The following is a 22,614-nucleotide window of genomic DNA, read 5'->3' on the forward strand; positions in this document are numbered from 1 at the left end:
TTGCTTTGCAAGCAATGGGCAGAACAGCAATGCTGGAGGAAGACCTGCAGTCCTCCGGGTCCTCCCCAGCCCCCAAGGGGGGCCCGGCGCTGGAGTTTTTCTCTCTCCTGCTCCTGTGGGGACTCGATCACTCAGGTTTCCTCAGGAGTAGGAGAGAGAGACCCCGGTGCTGGGCCCCCCTTGGAGGCCTGGACCTGGGGAAGTTTTCCCTCCTTGCCTCTCCTCTTGGCGGCCCAGGAAACAGGGATAGAGAGATGGAGGTGCTGGTCTAATGGATCGGGGTGGGGGGGGGGGGGGGACAGACAGGAAGAGTTGCTGGGCCTAGAACATTTATCATTCCCACCTTAGTAATTCCCTTATCTCATATTTGTCCTGTTTGTCTTCCAGGCGTCCACTGCTCTCTCTGTGAAAAAGCATTTCCTGACGTTACTCCTAAGTCTCCCTCCCTGCAACCTCCATTCATGTCCTCTAGTTCTACTGCCCCTACGTCAGTGGAAGAGGTTTGTTTGAATTTTAATATCTTTCAACTACTTAAATGTCTGTATCATACCACCTCTCTCCTTTTCTCTAGCGTAAACATATTGAAGTCCTCCAGTTTCTTCTCATATATGTCATGGCACAAATCCTGTACCATTTTTGTCGCCTTCCTCTGAACTACCTCAAGTCTTTTAATATCCTTGAAGAGATTCAGCCTGCAAAACTGGACGCAGTACTGCAAATGGGGCCTCACCAATGACTTGTACAGGGACATTAACGCCTCCTTTCTTCTGCTGGTTTTGCCTTTCTCTATGCAACAGTCACCACCTTGACACATTGATTCTCCACCTTGAGATCCCCAGACACTATCACCCCCACTGTGTTTGGGGTTTTTTAGCCTCTTTTTGTTGGGACCCATCAATGAAATGAAATCCAATCTCTCTGGAAAAACAATGGAAGCAAACTGAGGATGTCATTGAAAGAAGGGGCAAAGCCGTTTTCATGGCCTTGGCCCACCTCCATCACAATAAGTAAAGTGGAATCCAACGGAAATGGAAGGACTTTGTTTTGATCAATAAATTTTGTTTCATTTTGATAATTAGCTTTGCCTGCAGGGATATCAATATAGAAATTGATAGGCAATAGTAATCATGTAGTGACTGGGAGCTGTATTTCAAGAAACAGATGAATAATATTGCATTATTTAAATTGCTAAACGGCCCGATACTGTTCATATCTTTGTAGGCCAGGCTTGGGTTGGGATAAGAGCAGATAAAAAACTATCCAGACAGCAGTAATATTCAGACTTCAGAATAGTCTGAAAATCTGGGACGCTCAACAATGAATTTGAGCTTACTATGTAAGCAGTGGGTACAAAAAAAATCAGATGAATCACTACTTCGCATCTGTTAGTTATAAGCACACATTTTTTGAGGGGGTACTTGGGGGTACTGAGTACCGGCACCTTTTACATCATCTGCTAAAACTGACCCATGGACCTGAAGTTTTAATGAAAGAGCTCAGGCGTTAGGGCTTGCAGATCATTGGGGAGCAATGGTGAGCCCTGTCCAGCATGCAGTTGCATGCTGGCAGGCCCCTGTTCCCCCCCAAAAGCAAACCTGCCAACAGGGGGCAGGAGGTCCGGCGGACCTCTGGTCCCCCCGGGTTCAGGGAGGGCTGGAGAAAATGGTCATAGGGCCAAACCCTCTCCCTCCCTCCCTCCAAGCGAGCGACAGGGGGGGGGGCTGGAGGTCTGGCGGACCTCCGGTCCCCCCCGATGACCCCCCCCAGGTTCAGGGAGGGTTGGAGAAAATGGTCAAACGGCCAAACCCTCTCCCTCCCTCCCTCCAAGTGAGCGACGGGGGGGGGGGGGCTAGAGATCCGGCGGACCTCTGGTCCCCCCCGATGACCCCCCCCACAGGTTCAGGGAGGGCTGGAGAAAATGGTCAAAGGGCCAAACCCTCTCCCTCCCTCCCTCCAAGCGAGTGACGGGGGGGGGGGGGGGCTGGAGGTCCGGCGGACCTCCGGTCCCCCCCGACGATCCCATCCCCCCAGGTTCAGGGAGGGCTGGAGATCCGGTGCCTCCACACTAACTGCAACCTGAGTACTGCTTGCTAATGCAAATATTAATGCATGACCTGAACTGGGAAATGCCAGGCATGTATGTTCCAAGAAGTGCTACGTTAGATTTGCAGCTACCATGTGTTAATTTTCTGCAGCAGTGGCCCAAGGCAATCTGCCGCCTGAGGCAAGGATGAGATGCCACCCCCGCCCGCCCTCGGTCTGGCATCTCTCCCCTTTCCCTCCTCAACCCTCTTCATCTTCCCGCCTCTGAGGAAACAGGAAGTTACGTCAAGAGGCGGGCCACAGTAGGGAGAAGAGGCCAGTGCCGGAAGCAGGGCAGCCTAAGGTAAATGTGGGGAAGGCAAGGGGTGAGTGCTTCTCTCTGGAGAGTGTCGCTTGAGGCCCCTGCCTCAGGTGGCCTAATGGTAGGGCCGCCACTGTTTTTCTCCGTTAAACCACAATAATCTAACACACCTTAATAAAAAGGCCCCTTTCGTTCACATAATCAAGTACTTCACCATTCAAAGTTCGATAAATCAAGAGACGGATCTTAACTGTTGATCTCTGAGTTGAAAAACGATTGGTTTTGATGCCACTCTGGCATTTACCTGAATCACCTTCCCTGGATGTCAAACATACCTCAGTAAATAAAACTCTTCTGGTGAATGAATTTAGAGCACCATAGACGACTGAACCCATATCAACTACTGTATCTTCAAATAACAATTTTATTTTATTTATTTGTTACATTTGAATCCCACATTTTCCCACCTTTTGCAGGCTCAATGTGGCTTACATATAACCGTTAATGGCATTAGCCGATTCCGGTCTGAACAAATACATGGTATGAATGAATACAAAGTGATATTATGGTAGAATGAGGTACATGTATGGTAGGTACAATTGGGGGGAACTTAGGGAGGGAACGGGGGAAGAAGAGTCAGGTAATGTCCGTTATGGTCTTTGGTTATGTTGTGTCGCAAGTGACCGGTATTTTTATGTTGGGTCGGTGGGGTATGCTCTTCTGAACAAGTCTGCCTTTAGTGCTTTCCGGAAATTTAGGTGGTCGAGCGTAGTTTTTACTGCTTTTGGCAATGAGTTCCATAGTTGTGCGCTTAGGTAGGAAAAGCTGGTTGCATAGGTGGATTTGTATTTGAGTCCTTTGCTGCTTGGGTAGTGGAGGTTTAGATATGATCGTGCAGATTTTGTGGTGTTTCTGGTTGGCAGGTCGATAAGGTCTGTCATATATTCCGGTGCCTCGCTGTAAATAATTTTGTGAACAGTTGTGCAGATTTTGAAGGTGATGCGTTCTTTGATTGGTAGCCAGTGCAGATTTTCTCTGAGTGATTTGGCGCTGTCAAAACGTGTTTTTCCAAATGTAAGCCTGGCTGCTGTGTTTTGGGCGGTCTGAAGTTTCTTTATGATTTGATCCTTGCATCCCGCATAGATTCCATTACAGTATCCTGCTTGGCTTAATACCACGGACTGTACCAGGTTACGAAATAGTTCCCTCGGGAAGAATGGTTTTACGCGTTTGAGTTTCCACATTGAGAAAAACATTTTCTTTATGGTGGATTTCACTTGGCTCTCTAGTGATAGGTTACGGTCGATTGTTACTCCAAGAATTTTCAGGTGTATCCTGGGGTGTTAATGTTTGTGGGTTTGCATGTATTGTATTGGGATGAGACAGTGTGTTTTTTCTGTATTGAGTTTTAGTTGGAATACATAAATGGCTGCTCAGTCTCTTTGGAGAAATTGTGGACTTGTGTCATTTGAGTTGTTTTCTATTTTTCATGGGGTTGACGGACACACAAAAGTGAATAGGACCTCCTGATGTTTACTTGAGCCTGTTTGAAACATCTTCATGGAATGTGGCTCTCTGAACCACTGGTTTGGCTGAATAATTCTGAGGGTCCACTGGCGTAGCCACAGGTGGGCTTGGGTGGGCCAGGGCCCACCCATTTATGGCTCAGGCCCACCCAACAATAGCACATGTTTAGTGGTAACTGGTGGGAATCCCAAGCTCCGCCAGCTGAAAAACGCTCCACGACACCGGCACCTGCGCATGCTCAGTTTTCAGTGCATGCCTGCTTCCAAGGTAGAAAGAAGGGTTTTCCCACAAGCTGAGATAATTTGTTTTTTTTTTTGGGGGGGGGCGGGGTGGGGAGAGAGAATACTTGGTGCCACCCAATTCTTGCCTAGGCCCACCTAAAATCTGTTGTCTGGCTACGCCCCTGCACTCCACTCACATCACTTTTATTTTGTATTATTATTCCTGGGACAGACACACCAGGGAGGTGTTTTTCATATTTTTAATACCTATATCGAAGGCATTGCAATAATCAAATTGCGGTGTAATAATAAGCAGGGGCGTAGCCAGACTTCGATGGGAGGGGGGTCCAGAGCCCGATGTGAGGGGGTACATTTTAGCCCCCCCCCCCGCCATTGCCAAATCCCCCCCTCCCGCCGCCGCTGCCACAACTAACTTTGACCCCCACGCCGCCGACCCTCTCGACCCCCCTCCCGCCGCCAACCCTTCCCCGCCGTTGCCTACCTTTGCTGATGTCAGACTCAGAAACAGAACGAAGGAAGAAGAGGACCTTGGCTGGCGGGGGTTGGGGTTCTCCAGCCAGCAAAGGTAGCAGACGGCGATGGCGGGTTGGCAGCGGGAGGGGGGTCGAGAGGGTCGTCGGCAGGGGGTCCAGGGCCAAATCTACGGGGGCTCAGGCCCCTTTGGCCCCACGTAGCTACACCCCTGATAATAAGTCTGTACTGCTTTACTGAAATTGTCATTAGTTAAAAATTAGTGTAAATGAAATGAATACGTTTTGTGTTGTCATTGTAAGGGTTATTACTATGCCCTACTTTGTATTGTTATTTGAATGTTTCTACTGCTACATTTGTCTATTGCTTTTGGAAAAGAGATAAAATTGAGGTCAATAAAATCCTGAGAGATGTAGAACAGTTAAAAGTGAATTGATTTTTTACTCTTTCAAGAAGTACAAAGACTAGGGGACACTCAATTAAGTTATATGGAAATACTTTTAAAACAAATAGGAGGGAATATTTTTTCACTCAACGAATAGTTAAAATGCTGGAACTCGTTGCCAGAGGATATGGTAACAGTGGTTAGCGTATCTGGGTTTTAAAGAGCCTTGGACTAGTTCCTGGAGGGAAAGTCCATAGTCTGCTATTGAGACAGACATGGGGAAGCCACTGCTTGCCCTGGGATTGGTAGCATGGAATGTTGCTACTGATTGACCTGTACGGTTCATCCAGTCTGCCCAACAAGATAAACTCATTTACATGGTATGTGATACTTTATTTGTATACCCGAGTTTGATTTGTCCTTTCTATTCCCAGGGCACAGACCATAGAAGTCTGTCCAGCACTGTTCTTGTACTAAGTTCTGAAGCTAACGTCAAAACCCCCTAAAATTTACACTCCAGCCCATCCCTATCTATTCAGTCACGATCAGGGCGTAGACCGTTCTGCTTCCCAATTACCAGCGTCACCACCTAATCTCCACTAAGATTCCGTGGATCCATTCCTTCTAAACAGGATTCCTTTGTGTTTATGCAATGCATGTTTGAATTCCATTACCGTTTTCATCTCCACCACCTCCCACGGGGGAGGGGGGGTGGCAATCCACGTATCTACCACCCTTTCTATGAAAAAATACTTCCTGACATTACTCCTGAGTCTGCCCCCCTTCAACCTCAATTCATGTCCTCTAGTTCTACCACCTTCCCGTCTCCGGAAAAGGTTCGCTTGCGGATTAGTATCTTTTTAGTGTGTCATCATTTATAATCATTGATCCTATTTCTGATCTGCCAATCAAGTTTCACATTTATTTGATTTATTGCTCATCAAATTAAATCATCTAAGAAGTTTACATAATCAAAATTAAATTATAAAAGAAAAGAAAAAATCCAATAAAATTTCATACAGTCAGCGGAATATACAATAATAAACAGCATAAAAATTACAAGTTATTGAGCACTATTTGTAATACAGTCTGGGTGGCTATATTTACAATAGAAAATGCAGTCTATTCAACTACATTTCCCAAGGTACATTGAGAATGTCAGGAGAACATTGCATTCTGTGTCAGAGTTCAAATTAAACCCCCTGTAGACAGACATATGAAGTTAATTATCCTGCCAAGTTTATCACCCTAGATGCACTGATGATTTTCAGACTTTCCAATACACTTTGCATTCATTACCTTGCCGTGCGGTGTACTCATTATCCTCAATCAATCTTGCCAGTCCAAAGTCTGCAATCTTGCAAATGAGGCCGTTCCCTACAAGGATGTTTGCGGAGCGCAGGTCCCGGTGGATATAGTTCATGCGCTCGATGTAGGCCATACCCCCTGCCACCTGCAGAGGGAGACAAAGCATGCTTAGGGTGAAGGAAGACTCTCAGGCCCTGTGTGGAGAGAAGGATGTCTGCACCTACCTGAGCTGCCATGTCCACCAAATTGGGTAACTTGAGGGCTCGCCCTTCTCCATCTTTCAGAAAATCTAGCAAACTTCCTGAACAGAAAGCAAACACAGGCAGCAGTTTAGAAAGCAGGTTCCAGGAGCCCTAGATGGACTTTTTCTGTAAATCTGTTACAAGTTTTGATGATGTTGGAAAAAAAATGGGTAGCCCTTGGGCTTCACAACTTATCACTGGGTAATTATCTTTGGGAAATGGGGGGAGGGGGGGAGCGAGGTTTCAGAGATTTGGAAAAGAACAAGGAGCAAATCCGCCTGTCTTCAAAGAGAGGAAAAGGAGGACTCAGGGACTTCCAGACCAGTCAACTTAACTTCAATACCCAGAAAAAGACTGCAACAAATCAAAAATCAATTGCAAAGCAGTAAGAGCAGCTTACTGAAAGCGGCAGCCTACAAGTTTTGAACATGAGTTTTGTGGTGCCGGCACAGGGAGGGAAGAGGAATCAGCAGTGGTTGTGGAGACAATAAAAACGTGGGCTCTGCTGCTCAACCTCTGCTTCCTCCCCATCTCTGATATAATATTGAGCTATGCTGGGCCTCCACTCCAAGGAACTCCTTCTGCAGCTTTCCCCTGAGCTGCCCCAGGCCTACACTTTTAAAGGAGCAGCACATGTATAAGCAAGGGAGGCAGGGGAGGATGGTGTGGAGGATGGCAGGGGAGGGAGAGGGTGGTAAGGCAGGAGGCAGATGTGGGAGCAGGGGGGTAGGGAGCAAGCAGAGGGCATAAATCCTGGAAACAATGGGGATAAGGTAACTCTATATTCACTGGTGCCCTGAGTCCTCACATATGCCCAGTGCATGTTCCTGTCCTTGGCCTCCTCCTGTGGTGACAACCCATGGTTCTACTCCCCTGGTTTGGCAACTCCTCTCCTCTTCATAAAGACAGTTAATAAATCCCATTAAATAAATACAATTTAATCTGCACAGTTCAATGAACATTTAGAAAATGGACGCCGACTAGATAGCTACATCATGGTCAGCTCCTACGACCCCGCTGAATAAACCCGCCTTCGTGGCATCCAACGAACAGGCCTCCAATCGATCATGTTCAGAATCATAAGACCTGCTCCTCCGCCCTAATGTGAGGTTTGGATTGGGCGGCAATGCGGAACAACCGCTACCTCCAGCCCATCAGGCCTCCACATACTGCCACCTCACATCGGAACCAACACCCATGAGGCACTCACAGCAAGAGTCTGAGCCCTGTCTATCCAAGCCTCCTCCCAGGGCCGTCAGCAAGTCATGAGAGTGTCTGGATCAGGACGAGAGCCTTGAACCCAACCGGGAGAGAGGTTTTGGACCAGCCGTGGATCCAAGAAGCTGAAGCCACCCCTCATTAGACCACTGGGAGCTGCGCCAAATGATCCGGCCTCATCCTGGCTTGTACAGCCGTAGCGCTAGTGAGACAAGGCACTTTAGCCACATGCACGTGGCAGTAAGGGGCTACATGGTTGAAGAACGGAGAACTTGAACCATTATCCTCATGACCCTAGACACACCGTGATTAGGCCAACTGCTGTCGAATCCCGGCATGGTCTATTCAACCTCTGGGATCCCCTGAAAAGTACACACCCCATTTTCAGAAGTTCTTGCACGTGTGACTGAGTGAACCCAACACCACCAACCGAGCCGACATCTGTGCAGGCAGCCCTACCAGTGGTAGTACCCACATGAATAGCTGCAGCAGTACACGCTGATGGCTGACTAACCCAAGAACGCCAGAGGGAAAGTGAACACTGAAGAAACAAGGCAAATGCATGAACCATGCTTGCTCAAATCACTCCTACCCCCAGCCGGATAATAGAATAGAAAAAAAACTCAACTCCCAAGAAAAGTAGACTGAGCCTGCTGCAGATCCTAGAATCACGACCCAGCCCAGCCTGTGGCAGCAGTGATAAGGCCAATACCTACACAACACCAGAATCTTCACTCTGCCAGTGGACCCCAAACAAGGGAGATTAGTTGGACACTGCAAAATTCTTTAATTTCAATCTTTCTAACACAAATCCCATTACCCCTCACCATCTACAGGCCGCAAACCTCTAGAGCTCTCAGTCGCAAGTCCCTTCACCTCTTAACCCACCAACCACTCTTCACCCATTATCTAACCACACCTGCGCACAAACCAGCACACTGCCCCATCCCCAACAGTACACCACAGATATGTTTTAACCTAAACCTACAGGCCCATCAGGGAAAATAGGTGATCACTGTGGATAACTCCACGAACATCACAAACTACATAAGGAAGCCAAGGTAAACTCAACCCCCACAACAGCATAGAAGAACCACTAGCTACCAGAATATTAATGGCATCCCTACAAAGATATCTCCTATACCTTTTACTGATCTCATGATTATCCAATGCCCAAACCTGGTCTCATAGCCCTCAAGCCCAAATCCCTATCCTACTTCACCAGGGTTATCACCTATCTGTTGGGGTCTGAACCAACAACCATGAATACAGAGCAAGGAGTAAGAGATCACCTATATATCCGTTACCCTCACTCTTTCTACCAAACCACCAGAGTGAGAATCCTAAAACAGCACCAAAGAAGCCCACATACTGTCAAACACCAATTGATAACTACCACCCGCATGGACTACTATCTGCATTTCTACTTACCTATTCCAATGGCCTACATATACACACGCTTAGTGGCTAAATCATAAATGGGAAATCATAAATGGGAAATCATAAGATCATGGATGGAAAACCTAGGACTAGCTCTGATTGCAGAGACATGGATCCGTGACAGTGAGAATCCCATAATAAATGATTTATGTCCCCAGGGCTACAAAATCATCCACCTGACAGGGCCCTCAAAAAAAGGTATAGGTCTAGCTGTCATATACAAATCATCCCTTAATGTAACCAAGATCTCTAACCTCATTACATCATCTTTAGAAATACTCGCATTCATCATAAATGACCCTGCTCTAGCGGACAACCTGTGTTGCACATTTTTCTATAGACCACCGGGCAGCTGGGCCTAAACAAGAGATGACTTCACCAACTTCATTGCGAACATAAGTGCATCATACTCTAATGTTTTACTACTAGACGATATCAATCTCCATCTGGAAGACCCAAAGGATCCCTATACTCAAGAAGTTGTCATCTTGGGACCTCACCTTATCCTATAATAACCCAACCCACTGCTAAGGCCATCTCCTCGACCTATTCACTTACAAATACACAAACCAGGATGACCTACAGATGTCCCACACTTCATGGATACCTGTCCCATGATTGGATCACAGCAAACTCAACTTTACACTCAACTAGAGAAAGGAAGACACACACAGGAAAATAACAGCATGACCACCCAAGCTCCCCTCTAGAGGAAAGATACTACCCACCAACTTCTGGACCAAAATTTCAACATGCCACCATCAGATTCAATGGAATTCCTCAATTCTGGAGACCAATTAAGCAAAGGCACTCTATATGACACTGCAACTGCAAATGAAATCCAAACGCACAACCAAAAATTCTCCACGGTTCAACAGTGAGACACTCGCCGTCAAAAAGCACTGTAGGCAACTGAGAGAAAATGCATCAAAGAACCTACTCTAGAAAACAAGACCATCTGGAAGCAAGCAATCAGAACTTACAAAAAGATCATCAACCAAGCAAAACTGAAATTTTATGACACCTACATAGGCTCAGGCCAACCCAACATCAAAAAACTATATGGACTAGTTGATAACTTCCTGAACACACGAAACGTGACAACCTCAAATGCCAACTCACCTAATGCAAATAACCTAGCCACATATTTAAAAAAAAAAAACTGGCCAACATCAGAGCCAGTCTCCCTCCACACCCCTAGAAAACTACCTAGACTCCCTGGAAATCCAATATGAAACCACACACACCAACAAATCCTGGAACTCATTCACCATACCTACAACAACAGAAGTCCTCAACTCCCAAAGGAAATATGCCAAATCTCATTGTAAACTAGACGAATGCTCCTCCTACCTATTGCGAGACACCCCAGCTTGGTTCACAGACTTACTAACCGTATACATCTCCTTCTCCTTATGAACAGTGAGCTTCCCTGTGACGAAAGGCAATATAATGCTGACCCTCATCCCAAAAAACACCCTAATCAAGCTAAATGACGTCACCAACTTCAGACCGGTTGCCTCCATCCCATTGCTAGTCAAAGTCATAGAAGGACTGGTTACCCAACAGTTGATGGAATACCTATCGGCATACTCAATCCTGCATTACTCCCAATCAGGCTTCAGACCACACCACAGCACAGAATCAATACTCATCTCCTTAGTAAATGACATAAAACTGGAGATTGACAAAGGTAATAAAGTCCTAGAACTTCAGTTCAACTTACCCAGCGCCTTTGACGTAGTGGACCACAACACTCTCATCTGCCTCCTGGATCGCATAGGACTTGGCAAGCCAGAGTTGTGATGGTTCTCCAGTTTTCTCAAATCAAGATCATACTAAGTCAAAACAGCCAAGCCATGTATCTCCACCTTGGTCCCCAGGCTGTGGTATACCACAAGGATCTCCTCTATCCTCAACACTATTCAACATCATGATGGCTCCTCTTGGAAGCAACCTTTAATACAACGGCCTAAAAGCACATATTTATGCCAACAACGTCACAATCTATATCCCCTTCTCAGGAGACCTAACAGACATCATATATATGGTCCAAAATAGCCTAGACATCATGGAGACATGGGCCTCAACATTCAAACTAAAACTAAACAAAGAAAAGATTAAATTCCTAGTTATGTCAAGCCCTTTCCAGTCATCAACCTGCAGACACTTCACAATCGGCCAAGTCACTTTCCCCCTAGAATGAAACCTGAAAATACTAGGCGTGACATTCGACCAAAACCTGACATTTGATGATCAGATTGCAGCAGTCACCATAAAAACTTTCAGGTTGCTTTGGAAACTAAGAAGAATCAGGAACTTCTTCCCTATATCCACATTCTGGCTCTTGGTCCAAACTCTAATACTATCCCAACGAGATTACTGCAACAGGTTATACACAGGATGCAAGTAACTGAGCCTAAAAAAACTATAAACAATAGAAAATACAGCGGCTTGACTGATTTTCAGATGTTCACACTACCATAGGCCCTCCCCCCTACTACAAGCACTTCACTTAAAAGCCAGGACTATCTTCAAGATTACAATGCTTGTCTTCACGATTCTTCAAGGACTATCCCCAGAATATCTCAAAACACTGATTGACCTTCCACCGAGGAACACCACAGCAGGTACTCGCACCAGGAATACGATATAAATCTATATATTCCACTTGTTTCTCGTATCACTCAACAAGACCTGGAATGCACTACCACCTAACATTAGAAATATCACTGACTACCTAAAATTTCAGAAAATGTTAAAAGCCTATCTGACCCAATAATTTGTCACTGTCACAGGATAATCAATATGGAACCTGCAATTTCCTTTCTCCACAACCTCTTCCTCATCCAGTAAAAATTTACCACAAATAAATCCCCACACCACTCCATTAGCCAGGCTTCTCCCCTCTTTTGCAGACCCTCCCATCAAGATCACTCAAGCAGAATGTCAACCTAGTTGCTGAATGCTCTTTGCCTCCTCGGGACTACTAAACATTGCATTGTGCCCTTAATCCCTGTCTGATCAATGCTTGAACAATCACTACAAGGTTACACAATGTTATAAGTTTTATATTCTCATGTTTAACAGATGGCACATTGCCAATATATATATACAAACAGATATAGAACTCCAAACAGCCCAAAACACAGCAGTCAGACTCATATTTGGAAAAACGAAATACGAAAGTGCCAAACCCCTAAGAGAAAAACTACACTGGCTCCCACTTAAAGAACGTATTACGTTCAAAATCTGCACTCTGGTTCATAAAATCATTTACAGAGAGGCCCCGGTCTACATGTCAGACCTCATAGACTTACCACCCAGGAACACTAAAAGATCAGCATGCACATTCCTGAATCTCCACTACCCCAGCTGCAAAGGACTAAAATACGAATTAACATATGCATCCAGCTTCTCCTACATAAGCACACAGCTATGGAATGCATTACCACTCGCCGTGAAAAAAATGCGTGACCTAACTAACTTTCGGAGATCACTGAAGACCAGCCTGTTCAACAAGGCATACCACAATGATCCATCCTAATTACCAGACAACGAAACCCAAGCCTGAACTGGAGAAAACCTCACTCTCTATACTCGACTACCAAGATATTGTAGGGGCATTTCCCTGTGATCTTACATAAGCTGGTCTTGGCCTATACAAGCCTATGACATCTTGGTACAATAAGATGGCTGCTGCAACCCTCTGACCTGCACACCTCTGTGTCAGCAAGATCCAGCTTCAGCTTGTGGAAAATCACTGACAGGCTTGCTGAAGCCAAGGACATTCTGTGTTCCAACCATCCCCCTTCTATCTCTGAGAAGCTGGGAAGGGAGTCATACTCATGGCACCAGAAGTTACCATCTCCAAGGTCACAAAACAAAGAACTCTTCTTGCCCATATACTGGACTGTACGTGATCATAATTGGTCCGGGCTATCACCTGACCGGGAGGTCTGGAAGAACGCGGGAAGAGTGGGAGAAGTTAGTTAGTCGGAGACCCTCGGAGGAGGAGTACCTGGTAAGGACCTGAGAAATCCAACAAGGCTCGGGGTGAGCTAGAGACTGTATGATACCAGCCTTGTGACCTGCATAACTGGTGCAAATACCTGTGGCAGAGATATTGGCTCTGAAAACCAACGGCGAGACGGAAACCTGCTTGCTTGCTGAGAAAGACCTGCACTACATCTAAGACACAGACAGCTGAGATAGCGTCTTTGGGGAAATCAGCTCCGGTCTCGTCTGCAGCCGTCATCAGGACAGCGTGGTGAGATCACAGTGATATATTTCCTAGTCTGGGGTTAGGCAGTGGTTTTATCTAAGTACGACTGGTTTATGTCAGCTCTTGGTCAGGGAAAGCTGCTAATGTGTATTTTGCATAAGATGTAATAAGTTTTCATAAGGATCATTAGGATATCATTTGTACCGTTCTAATCATTACTGTTCGTAGTCTCAGGATAATCAGAGTGTAGTTAGAAAATATATTTTGTTAGTGTGCATATCAGTAAGAGATATTATATTGCATATAAGCTATTGCAGAGTGTTTCTATTTTTCTCACCTACAATAAATAATAATATATTATCTGTGACGTGGCTTCTGTTCTTTGGCGGGGAACAAACAGTGGCAGGGTGCCAGCACCAAGGTTCCCGAATAATATACCCCTAGGCTGAGCTAGGAACCTTGGAATAAGTAACCAGTGGGTAATTATTATCCTAAGTAATATCTATTTACACCCTACAGTATACTCTACCACGAATGAACATTAACGCAATACCACCCTACCTCTTACTCCGAATATGAACTCCTTATACTTGACTGCTTAATCTACTATGTCAATCATGATCTTTAATGTAATACCACTTGTATCTCTCACTCCGGAAATGGCGATCGCCATGACGGAACAATATAAGCCACATTGTGGGATACAAATGCAACAAACAAATATGCACTCTCACATATACACACGCTTACATAGAGAAACATACACAAGATACAGGAATATATACAGATATGCACACTCTCATACACACATGCAAACATAGAAAGACACCTGAATTACAGACATATAGATACAGATATGCATTCTTCCACACACACATGCATATATAGAGACACATACAAGACATAGACATATATGCAATTTCATATACAAACATACATGGATAGAGAAACACACGAAATACAGATATGCCCTTGTCACTTACAACCACACATGCATAGTTACACACATGAGATACAGGTGTATATACAAACAGATATGTACTCTCACTTACACACATGCTTACATAGAGTCACACACAAGATACATGCATATATACATACAGATAAGCACATTCTCATACACACATGCAAACATAGAAAGACACCTGAATTACAGACATATAGATACAGATATGCATTCTTCCACACACACATGCATATAGAGACACATACAAGACATAGACATATATGCAATTTCATATACAAACATACATGGATAGAGAAACACACGAAATACAGATATGCCCTTGTCACATACAACCACACATGCATAGTTACACACATGAGATACAGGTGTATATACAAACAGATATGTACTCTCACTTACACACATGCTTACATAGAGTCACACACAAGATACATGCATATATACATACAGATAAGCACATTCTCATACACACATGCAAACATAGAAAGACACCTGAATTACAGACATATAGATACAGATATGCATTCTTCCACACACACATGCATATATAGAGACTCATACAAGACATAGACATATATGCAATTTCATATACAAACATACATGGATAGAGAAACACACGAAATACAGATATGCCCTTGTCACATACAACCACACATGCATAGTTACACACATGAGATACAGGTGTATATACAAACAGATATGTACTCTCACTTACACACATGCTTACATAGAGTCACACACAAGATACATGCATATATACATACAGATAAGCACATTCTCATACACACATGCATACACAGAAAGACACCTGAATTTTTTGAGACTTGGTGCTAAAAATAAATGGACCAAATGAAGCCGGTGAAATGCTTGTCAGAGCCAGCCATCTTTTTTCCATTATCGGGTGAAGCCGGCCATCTTGTAACCATGCCCCGTCCAGCCCCCGTCCCGCCTTCTGTACCCTGCCTTGAAATTTGGCCGGCTCTGCGATGGAATGCAGTTGGCGCCGACCAAAATTGGCTTTCCATTATACCGATTTGGCCAGCTTCAGGAGGTGGCCGGCCATCTCCCGATTTGTGTCGGAAGATGGCCGGCGATCTCCTTCGAAAATAAGCTGGATAGAGACACACACAAGATACAGGTATATATACAAATGAATATGTATGTTTTTTCATACACACACAGAGATAATATGAGGTACAAACATGTACAGATATGTATTTTCTGACGGACACTCATACATAGACATATATACATAGAGATATCATTCTTATACACACACACACATGAGATAGACACATATACATACAGATATGCACTCTCTCAGACATGCATGCATAGAGACACACACGTGGTACAGACAAACATATGCACTCTCTCATACACAGTCGCATATACTGTATATGCCCCACAGATGCATGACGGAGTCTGTCCCTGTTCCTCTGACCTTTGCTCATGTACTCGGTGACTATGTAGATAGGCTCCTCTGATACCACAGCGTACAACTGCACCAGCTTCTCGTGTTTCAGCTTCTTCATGATCTGGGCCTCTTCCAGGAACGACTCGGGAGACATTGTGCCTGGTTTAAGGGTCTTAATGGCCACTTTCGTGTTCCCATTCCAGGTACCTGTATGTGGTGCAGAGAGATGAGGTCAGGGGGGTACACAGCACATATGAGCGTCATGAAAGAGAAAGCAAGGGTTCCCTTGCATCAGCATGCAGTGACGTTTGGGTGAATTGGACCATGCCTGAACATGCCATTACTGCAAATACAGTCCAGAACCTATGAAAGACAAGAGATGTGTTTCATCAAGGGACTTTTCTGATCGAGAAGGGTGCGGCAGTAGTAACCTCTTGGAGATAAACAGTGAGGTCCAGTTCACAGTGCATCAGTTCTTTACAGGCGAAGGACAGCCTTGAACCACATCTTTCGTGCACTTTGCAATCAGAATGTGGGATGTGGATTTTTGGGTTTCTCACTACAAGCCCAAAGGGATTGAAAGGCAAGCAGTGTATTCATTAATACAGCAAAACACCAGGACCTGGGGCAGACACTAAACTCTGGAGCCTGGAGTTCAGAGGGAAAGTGCTAGACTCCTTCTGAAGAAACACCAAGAGGTACATTTTCAGTCTGACAGCTGCTGCCTAACTTTCAGTGCATAAATGATCCATTTCAAGTCATCTGGATTCTCGGTGATACTGTGTCCGAGTGGCGCTGCTGAAATTCATTATCCATTTAAAAGTTGTACCTGCTGGTTTTGTAGTGCAGTGTTTCCCAAGTCCAGTCCTGGAGTACCCCTTGCCGGTCAGGTTTTCAGGCTATCCACAATGAATATGCATGAACTTGATTTATGTACACTACCTCCATAATATGCAAATCTCTTTCTTGCATATTGTGACAAAGCTAGCACTCGGGCCCCACAGAGAAGCAGCTAATCCCTGAACTACGGGTCCCAGAAGCCCTTGCAAGCAGGAGAGAGGAGGGTAGCCCCAAAAGGGTGGAGCGGATTTCCAACCCCAGCAGGGGGAGCAGTGACTCAGTGCTAGGGGAGCCAGTTACTCCCTTCACCACTAGAGGGAGTAGGGAAGGTGAAGCTCAGTCCCTTAGCTGCATCGCCAGTATATAATTCCCTCCAGCTGTGAGAGGGGGAGAGAAGCTGCCATGGAGTAGGTGGAGGACGGGAAGGGCCTGCCACTGGAGCTTCCCTGGGGGGGGGGGGGGGGGGGGGGGGGGGAAGAGTGAGCTGCCATGGAGTGTGAGAATGTAAATGCAGCCCTGTCCAGCACATGAAGACAGTGTGAGAGGCCACAGGGATTGTGGTGCTGTGAGATAGGAGGAAAGCTGCCAGCCCTGTTTGGTACAGGGTCCTCCTGGGTGCTGTGAAGAGGACAGGGGCATTAAATAGTGATTTCCTTTGAAGAGACTGTTTCTGAAAAGGGTTGAATTATTGGGATGTATAGAACAGCAGGCTGAACTTTGACTGAGCCCTTCTGAGGGAGAGGGGAAGGTAGTGCAAAGGAAGTGGGCCTGAACTGTTAAGGAACTGAATATTGGCTGGAGTTCTCAACCCGGCCTGAACCGTGTTTCTGAGCTGCATTTCAATTTTGAGAGTGGAACTGAATTGAGAATAAAGCACTTTAGTCCTAAGTCCGTATGGCAGTCTGGTTCTTTGCTGGAAACCTGTGAGCCTAACCGGGCTGCCGGCCCCAACCCAGAGCGGAGGAAGCAGACTCCTTTACAATATTCATTGTGGATATCCTGACTGGCAAGGGGTACTCCAGGAATGGACTTGGGAAACACTGGTGTGGTGCCACTTGGATAGATAAATGATCTGTTCTGTGGCTGAATAATGCTGCTTAAATGAATAAGTTATCTCCAGCTTTGGCGAGCTCTTAGCTACAGCCCTGTCAAAAACACATAACTCTGTCCATTTAATGACTGAAATGGCAAACGTTTTATGCATAACTGCAGCCTGGCATCTCCCGTAATGAACTATTGTATCAGTTTACTTATTACTAGCACTGGGCTATAAGTAGCCAAATATTATTTGCCTGGCCTGTGCCAGGGGCATGGGATGCTGGCTCTAGGAGCCTTTTCAATGTCTACTGGGATGGACTGCGACTGATTGGTCTCCATTAATTCAGTCTGTTAAAAGTCCAGTACTCAGGCAGAATCCAAAGAGGTTAACACACATATGTACATGTGTAACAGTATACCCTTTTTTCCCCTCTTCTTCCTTTCAGGCATGTAAGTGCATGTCTATTTTTTGGGCCCAAATTCTTTCATGGAAGATTAAGGGGTTTTTGCACCTCATTAAGGTGATCATGATGGATTTGACCGCCTTGTGCCTTTGTATACCGTAAGTAAAGTATTAAACCAGTGTGGGGCAGTCTCGAATACCAAGTACGTGAATATACAAGCAAGCTTTTGATCTGTGACTCTCTCTTAGCCATTCACTCAAATATATGAACATGAAAATGATTAAGGTGGCAGAATCATAGAAATGTAATGTCCTCAGCTATAACAACCCCACATTATAGGAAAATTAAGGTGAGAGTGCAGTGAGAAGGTAAGAACCAGTCCCAGGGCACATTGCTCTGGATAAGGATATCTCCCAGCTGTCTGCCTGCGCTGATCTAGCTCTGCACTAAGGGTCACCTCCAGCTATCAACCCTACAAGCTTTACCCCCTGTAGGAAATTAGCTGGAAGTACAGTCAAGTCAGCTTGCAGCCCACAATATGAAGGTTGGCGTCACCTGCTGGTTATATGGGAGAATTAACTCCTCTTTCAGGCGAAATGATCTTACTGCCTCTCTTTCAGGAGCTTGCTGCAACTTTATCACCCTCCACCGTTCCAGGTTTCAATAGCCAAGCCCCCCCCCCCCCTCTCCCCCCAGTTCTTTTATCTACTGCTCTCCCACTTGGCTTTTGTAGCGTCTATGCATCCCAGACTTACATTCTTCCAAAGTATTAATTTCCACCACCTCCAATAGGGGGCCTATTCCAAGCTTCTACCCCTCCTTTCAGTAAAAATGTGCCCCCTTCCCTGAATCTCCCTCTTCCAGTTTTACATCCTTGAATTGCTTTTTCACATGGAAAAGGCCTCCTCTTTGTATCTTTGGAAACCAGTTAAATATTGAAGGGGGCGGAAGGGAATGGGATTTGATATACTGCCTGTCTGTTGATACAATCAAAGTGGTTAACATATTATATACAGGTGCTAATTTGTGCCTGGGGCAATGGAGGGTTAAGAGACTTACCCAGAGTCACAAGGAGCTGCAGTGGGAATCAAACCCAAGGGGAAATGGGACTTGATATACTGCCTTTCTGTGGGTTCACATAGTATACACAGGTACTATTTGTACCAGGGGCAATGGAGGGTTAAGTGACTTGCCCAGAGTCACAAGGAGCTGCAGTGGGAATCGAACTCAGTTCCCCAGGATCAAAGTCTACTGCACTAACCACTAGGCTACTCCTCCACTCATTCCACCAATAAGAGCCAACCTCATCAGTGATGTCACAATGGCTTGATTGCCCGATACTTGGCTCACTTCTGATATTGTGATGTCATAAGGGAAAGGGGGAAAGGGAAATGGGACTTGATATACCGCCTTTCTGAGGTTTTTGCAACTACATTGAAAGCGGTTTACATAGTATATACAGGTCCTTATTTGTACCTGGGGCAATGGAGGGTTAAGTGACTTGCCCAGAGTCATAAGGAGCTGCAGTGGGAACTGAACCCAGTTCCCCTGGTTCTCAGGCCACTGCAGTACTGAAAAGTTTAGATAGGTCTATCTGTTATAAAAAGAAGCCTTAAACTCCATTCCTTTTTAATACCAATGTAACATTTTTGGAGTGCCCCCCCGTGTCTAGCAGGGGTACTCTTACTGGAGACTCCAAGAACATGCCCGCAGCGAGCAATGAGTTGTCTGCCTTACCATACCACACTTCCGCAAAACAGCCCTGCCCCAGCTTCAGTTCCAGTGACAGCGACTGGCGCCCGACCTCCCATGCGTCCTTAGCCAATCCCACTGTTTGTGGTGTGTAACTCGAGGCAACCACAGTTAAGTTAAAACACAAGCCATCGGCTTTCTCTACAGGAAAGGAAATTAATAAAGAGAAATAAAATAGAGAATCCTTGTAATTGGGTGATGTGCATGCAGAGAGAAAGATGGAAGGTGATGCAGGTTGGAGCATCCATTCATACAGCTCCTTGTCTGGCATTTCTACCTGGGAATTTGTTGGTTTTAGATAAAGGGACCCATGTGGTCTCCACTGCTCATCCTTGGGTTATTTTTATTTTGCTGCGATGAAAGGTCGTCCGGTCCTGCAAGGAGCCTGGATTCTGCAGCACCAATGCGAGTCCCAGATCTCTAGGTTATATTACTGGAAAATCGTGTGAAGGCAGCTGTCATGGTTTGCAACATGGAACACAGCTTCCCTCTCTTGTCTCCCTAGTTTCACCTTCCATCTTTCTCATTCTCCCCAGACGGAGAGGTTACTTTGGGAGGATGCTTTGCTCCATACCCATCCACACTTCCCCAAACTGCCCGTTCCCCAGCCTCCTGATCAGCTGCAAGGACTCGCGAGGGATCTCCCAGACATCTCGGGTTTTGACAGACAGGTCAGCGAGCCGCGGCATCCCTTTGTGGCAGGGAACCACCAAGCGACAGCAGAGGCCGGCGGCTCTTTCTGATGGGAGGAAGGCAGGCAGGCGGCAGAATGAGAAGGAAGGAAAAAAAGAGCAGCACATGTGAAACAAGAAGGCGGTAAAAGCGGCAAAGCACAGAAACCCTGGCCATCACTTAGTGAAAACAGCAGCAATGGCCGTTCTGGCAAATTTCAGTACAAGGAATCAAAACGGGAAGCACTCACTGACTTTTCTCTTGGTGGTTTTTTTTTTTACCCACAAATTTTTGCTACCTAACGCAGCAAAAAAATGGGCACCACAGCTTCACATGGTAGTTTCTGAATGTGTGCGAGCTAACCACACACTAAATAACTGTTTGTATTTTTTTTGAGGGGGCGTGTCAGGGTGGAGAGTGGGCGTTCCTGCGCTAGCCAGTTAGTACATCTACATTAGCGCAGGAGTCCTTATGCCCTGTAAAATAGGTTATTGGTAAGGAATTTTTAAAAAATAGCCACGTGCTAATGGCAGCGTTAGCGCACGACTAATTAATGGAAAAAATAAATAATCAGGGCTTTTATGGACATGGTAAAAATGGCCTTAGCGCACAGGAAAGACCCATGTAAGGGCACAGTAAGGCCTAGCTTTACCACAACTTAGTAAAAGGACCCTTTAGACAGGGGGAGAAAAAGCTCATAATTATCTCTTTTTTTTAAGTTAAGAAAATATTTGCTCTAGTGTTTTCATTCACTTACAGAGCAACATGCAGACAAAATCCAGGACGACATGGAAGGACGTATGCGCTACAGAAACTGGTAATTAACGGTGCCACCCTCTTAATTAGGCCGACTGGACCCAAAGTATTTATCAAGGGTAAAGTAGGCTTTATGCATAGAAATGGGGTCATATCAAATTGTGTGAACCACGTTGCTGTGGGTGTACTTTGGGTGGAACAGGGTTGGAGAGGTGATGTACATTTGTATTTTATAAAACATGTGTACATGCATAAGAATAAGCGCTCACACTGACACGACGATTCCGTATGTAAAGCAGTTACTTACCTGTAGCAGATGTTTTCTAAGGATAGCAGGAGAGGAATCCTCACACATGGAGACCGTGCAAGAACCTTCCTCCAGCACTTTCCTAGAACGTTTGAAAATGTCTCACCATGCAATGTGCCTATTGTGTACTTTTTTTTTTTTTTTTTTGAGGCAGCCTTGATCTGAAAGTAAAAGGAATAAGGGGGATGGAGTTGGATTCTAATCCTCAAATGGATTCTGGAGGACTGAGTGGCCAAACCTACTGTCATGTCAGGAGACCTTTTTCATACAGTAGTGCGAGGTCAATGTATGGACAGAAGTCTAAGCTGCAGCACTGCAAATATCTTCTATGAAGACCGACCTCAAGTGGGCTACTGACATCACCACAGCGCTAACATTCTGATCTGTGTTAATATGTGTTCTAGCTTGAGACCTATCCACTGGAATAGTGGTGGGCCAAGTTACATAGTTTAAACAGCTGAAAAGCACTGACTAGGCCTGAAAATCAGATGATGGCCTCATAGCAGAGAGCCTGCAAGAGCAGGACTGCTTGGTGAGTCTTAATGAAACCTGGTGCAACTTCCAAATTGAGTGTAACACATATGATGCAGAAATTAAAGACAGAAATGATAAAAGTTTGGTTCATAACATGGAGTCTGTCTTTATAAGATGGCACCCAGATCACAAGATGATATGAGACAGATTTGTCCATGTTTGGATATCCGTATCTAAGGAGTTGTTGACAAAAAGGGAAATTGCACAATAATTTGCAATAATAAAACGGAAAGGAGAGGTGGGCACCTGACCGGCAGTTGAGTATGATTCAGAGGTTATGCAAGATTAGGAAAAAAAAGTCCCTTTGCATAGACTTGTATTGGGACCAGATACTATATAAGAGATGGACATCAGATAGATCGTTGGAAGTTTCCCCAACGCCTCGCAGGAAGCAGAGCTCCGGTCAGTTGAATCCAGAATTTGTCTGATGAATGTACCTAATTGAAGACCTGATTTGGGTGAGAATTAAAATATTATTTCTGTATCTACCCTGTTTCTGTCTCTGTTTTCATTTATATTCTATCT

General features: G+C 45.3%; 1 protein-coding gene across 1 annotated transcript in view; it reads right to left on the reverse strand.

Moving 5' to 3' along the window:
• Positions 1-22,614, reverse strand: part of FYN (FYN proto-oncogene, Src family tyrosine kinase) — a 217,789-nt gene that overhangs the window by 14,536 nt on the left and 180,639 nt on the right. The window contains exons 8-11 of the mRNA XM_030199220.1: positions 19,806-19,961; positions 15,814-15,993; positions 6,502-6,578; positions 6,269-6,422 (exon numbers count right to left, since the gene is read on the reverse strand). Coding sequence (XP_030055080.1) covers positions 6,269-6,422; positions 6,502-6,578; positions 15,814-15,993; positions 19,806-19,961 — 567 coding nt within the window. The remainder of the gene's footprint in view (positions 1-6,268; positions 6,423-6,501; positions 6,579-15,813; positions 15,994-19,805; positions 19,962-22,614) is intronic.

Source organism: Microcaecilia unicolor, chromosome 3 (genome assembly GCF_901765095.1).
Source record: "Microcaecilia unicolor chromosome 3, aMicUni1.1, whole genome shotgun sequence".
NCBI lineage: Eukaryota > Metazoa > Chordata > Amphibia > Gymnophiona > Siphonopidae > Microcaecilia > Microcaecilia unicolor.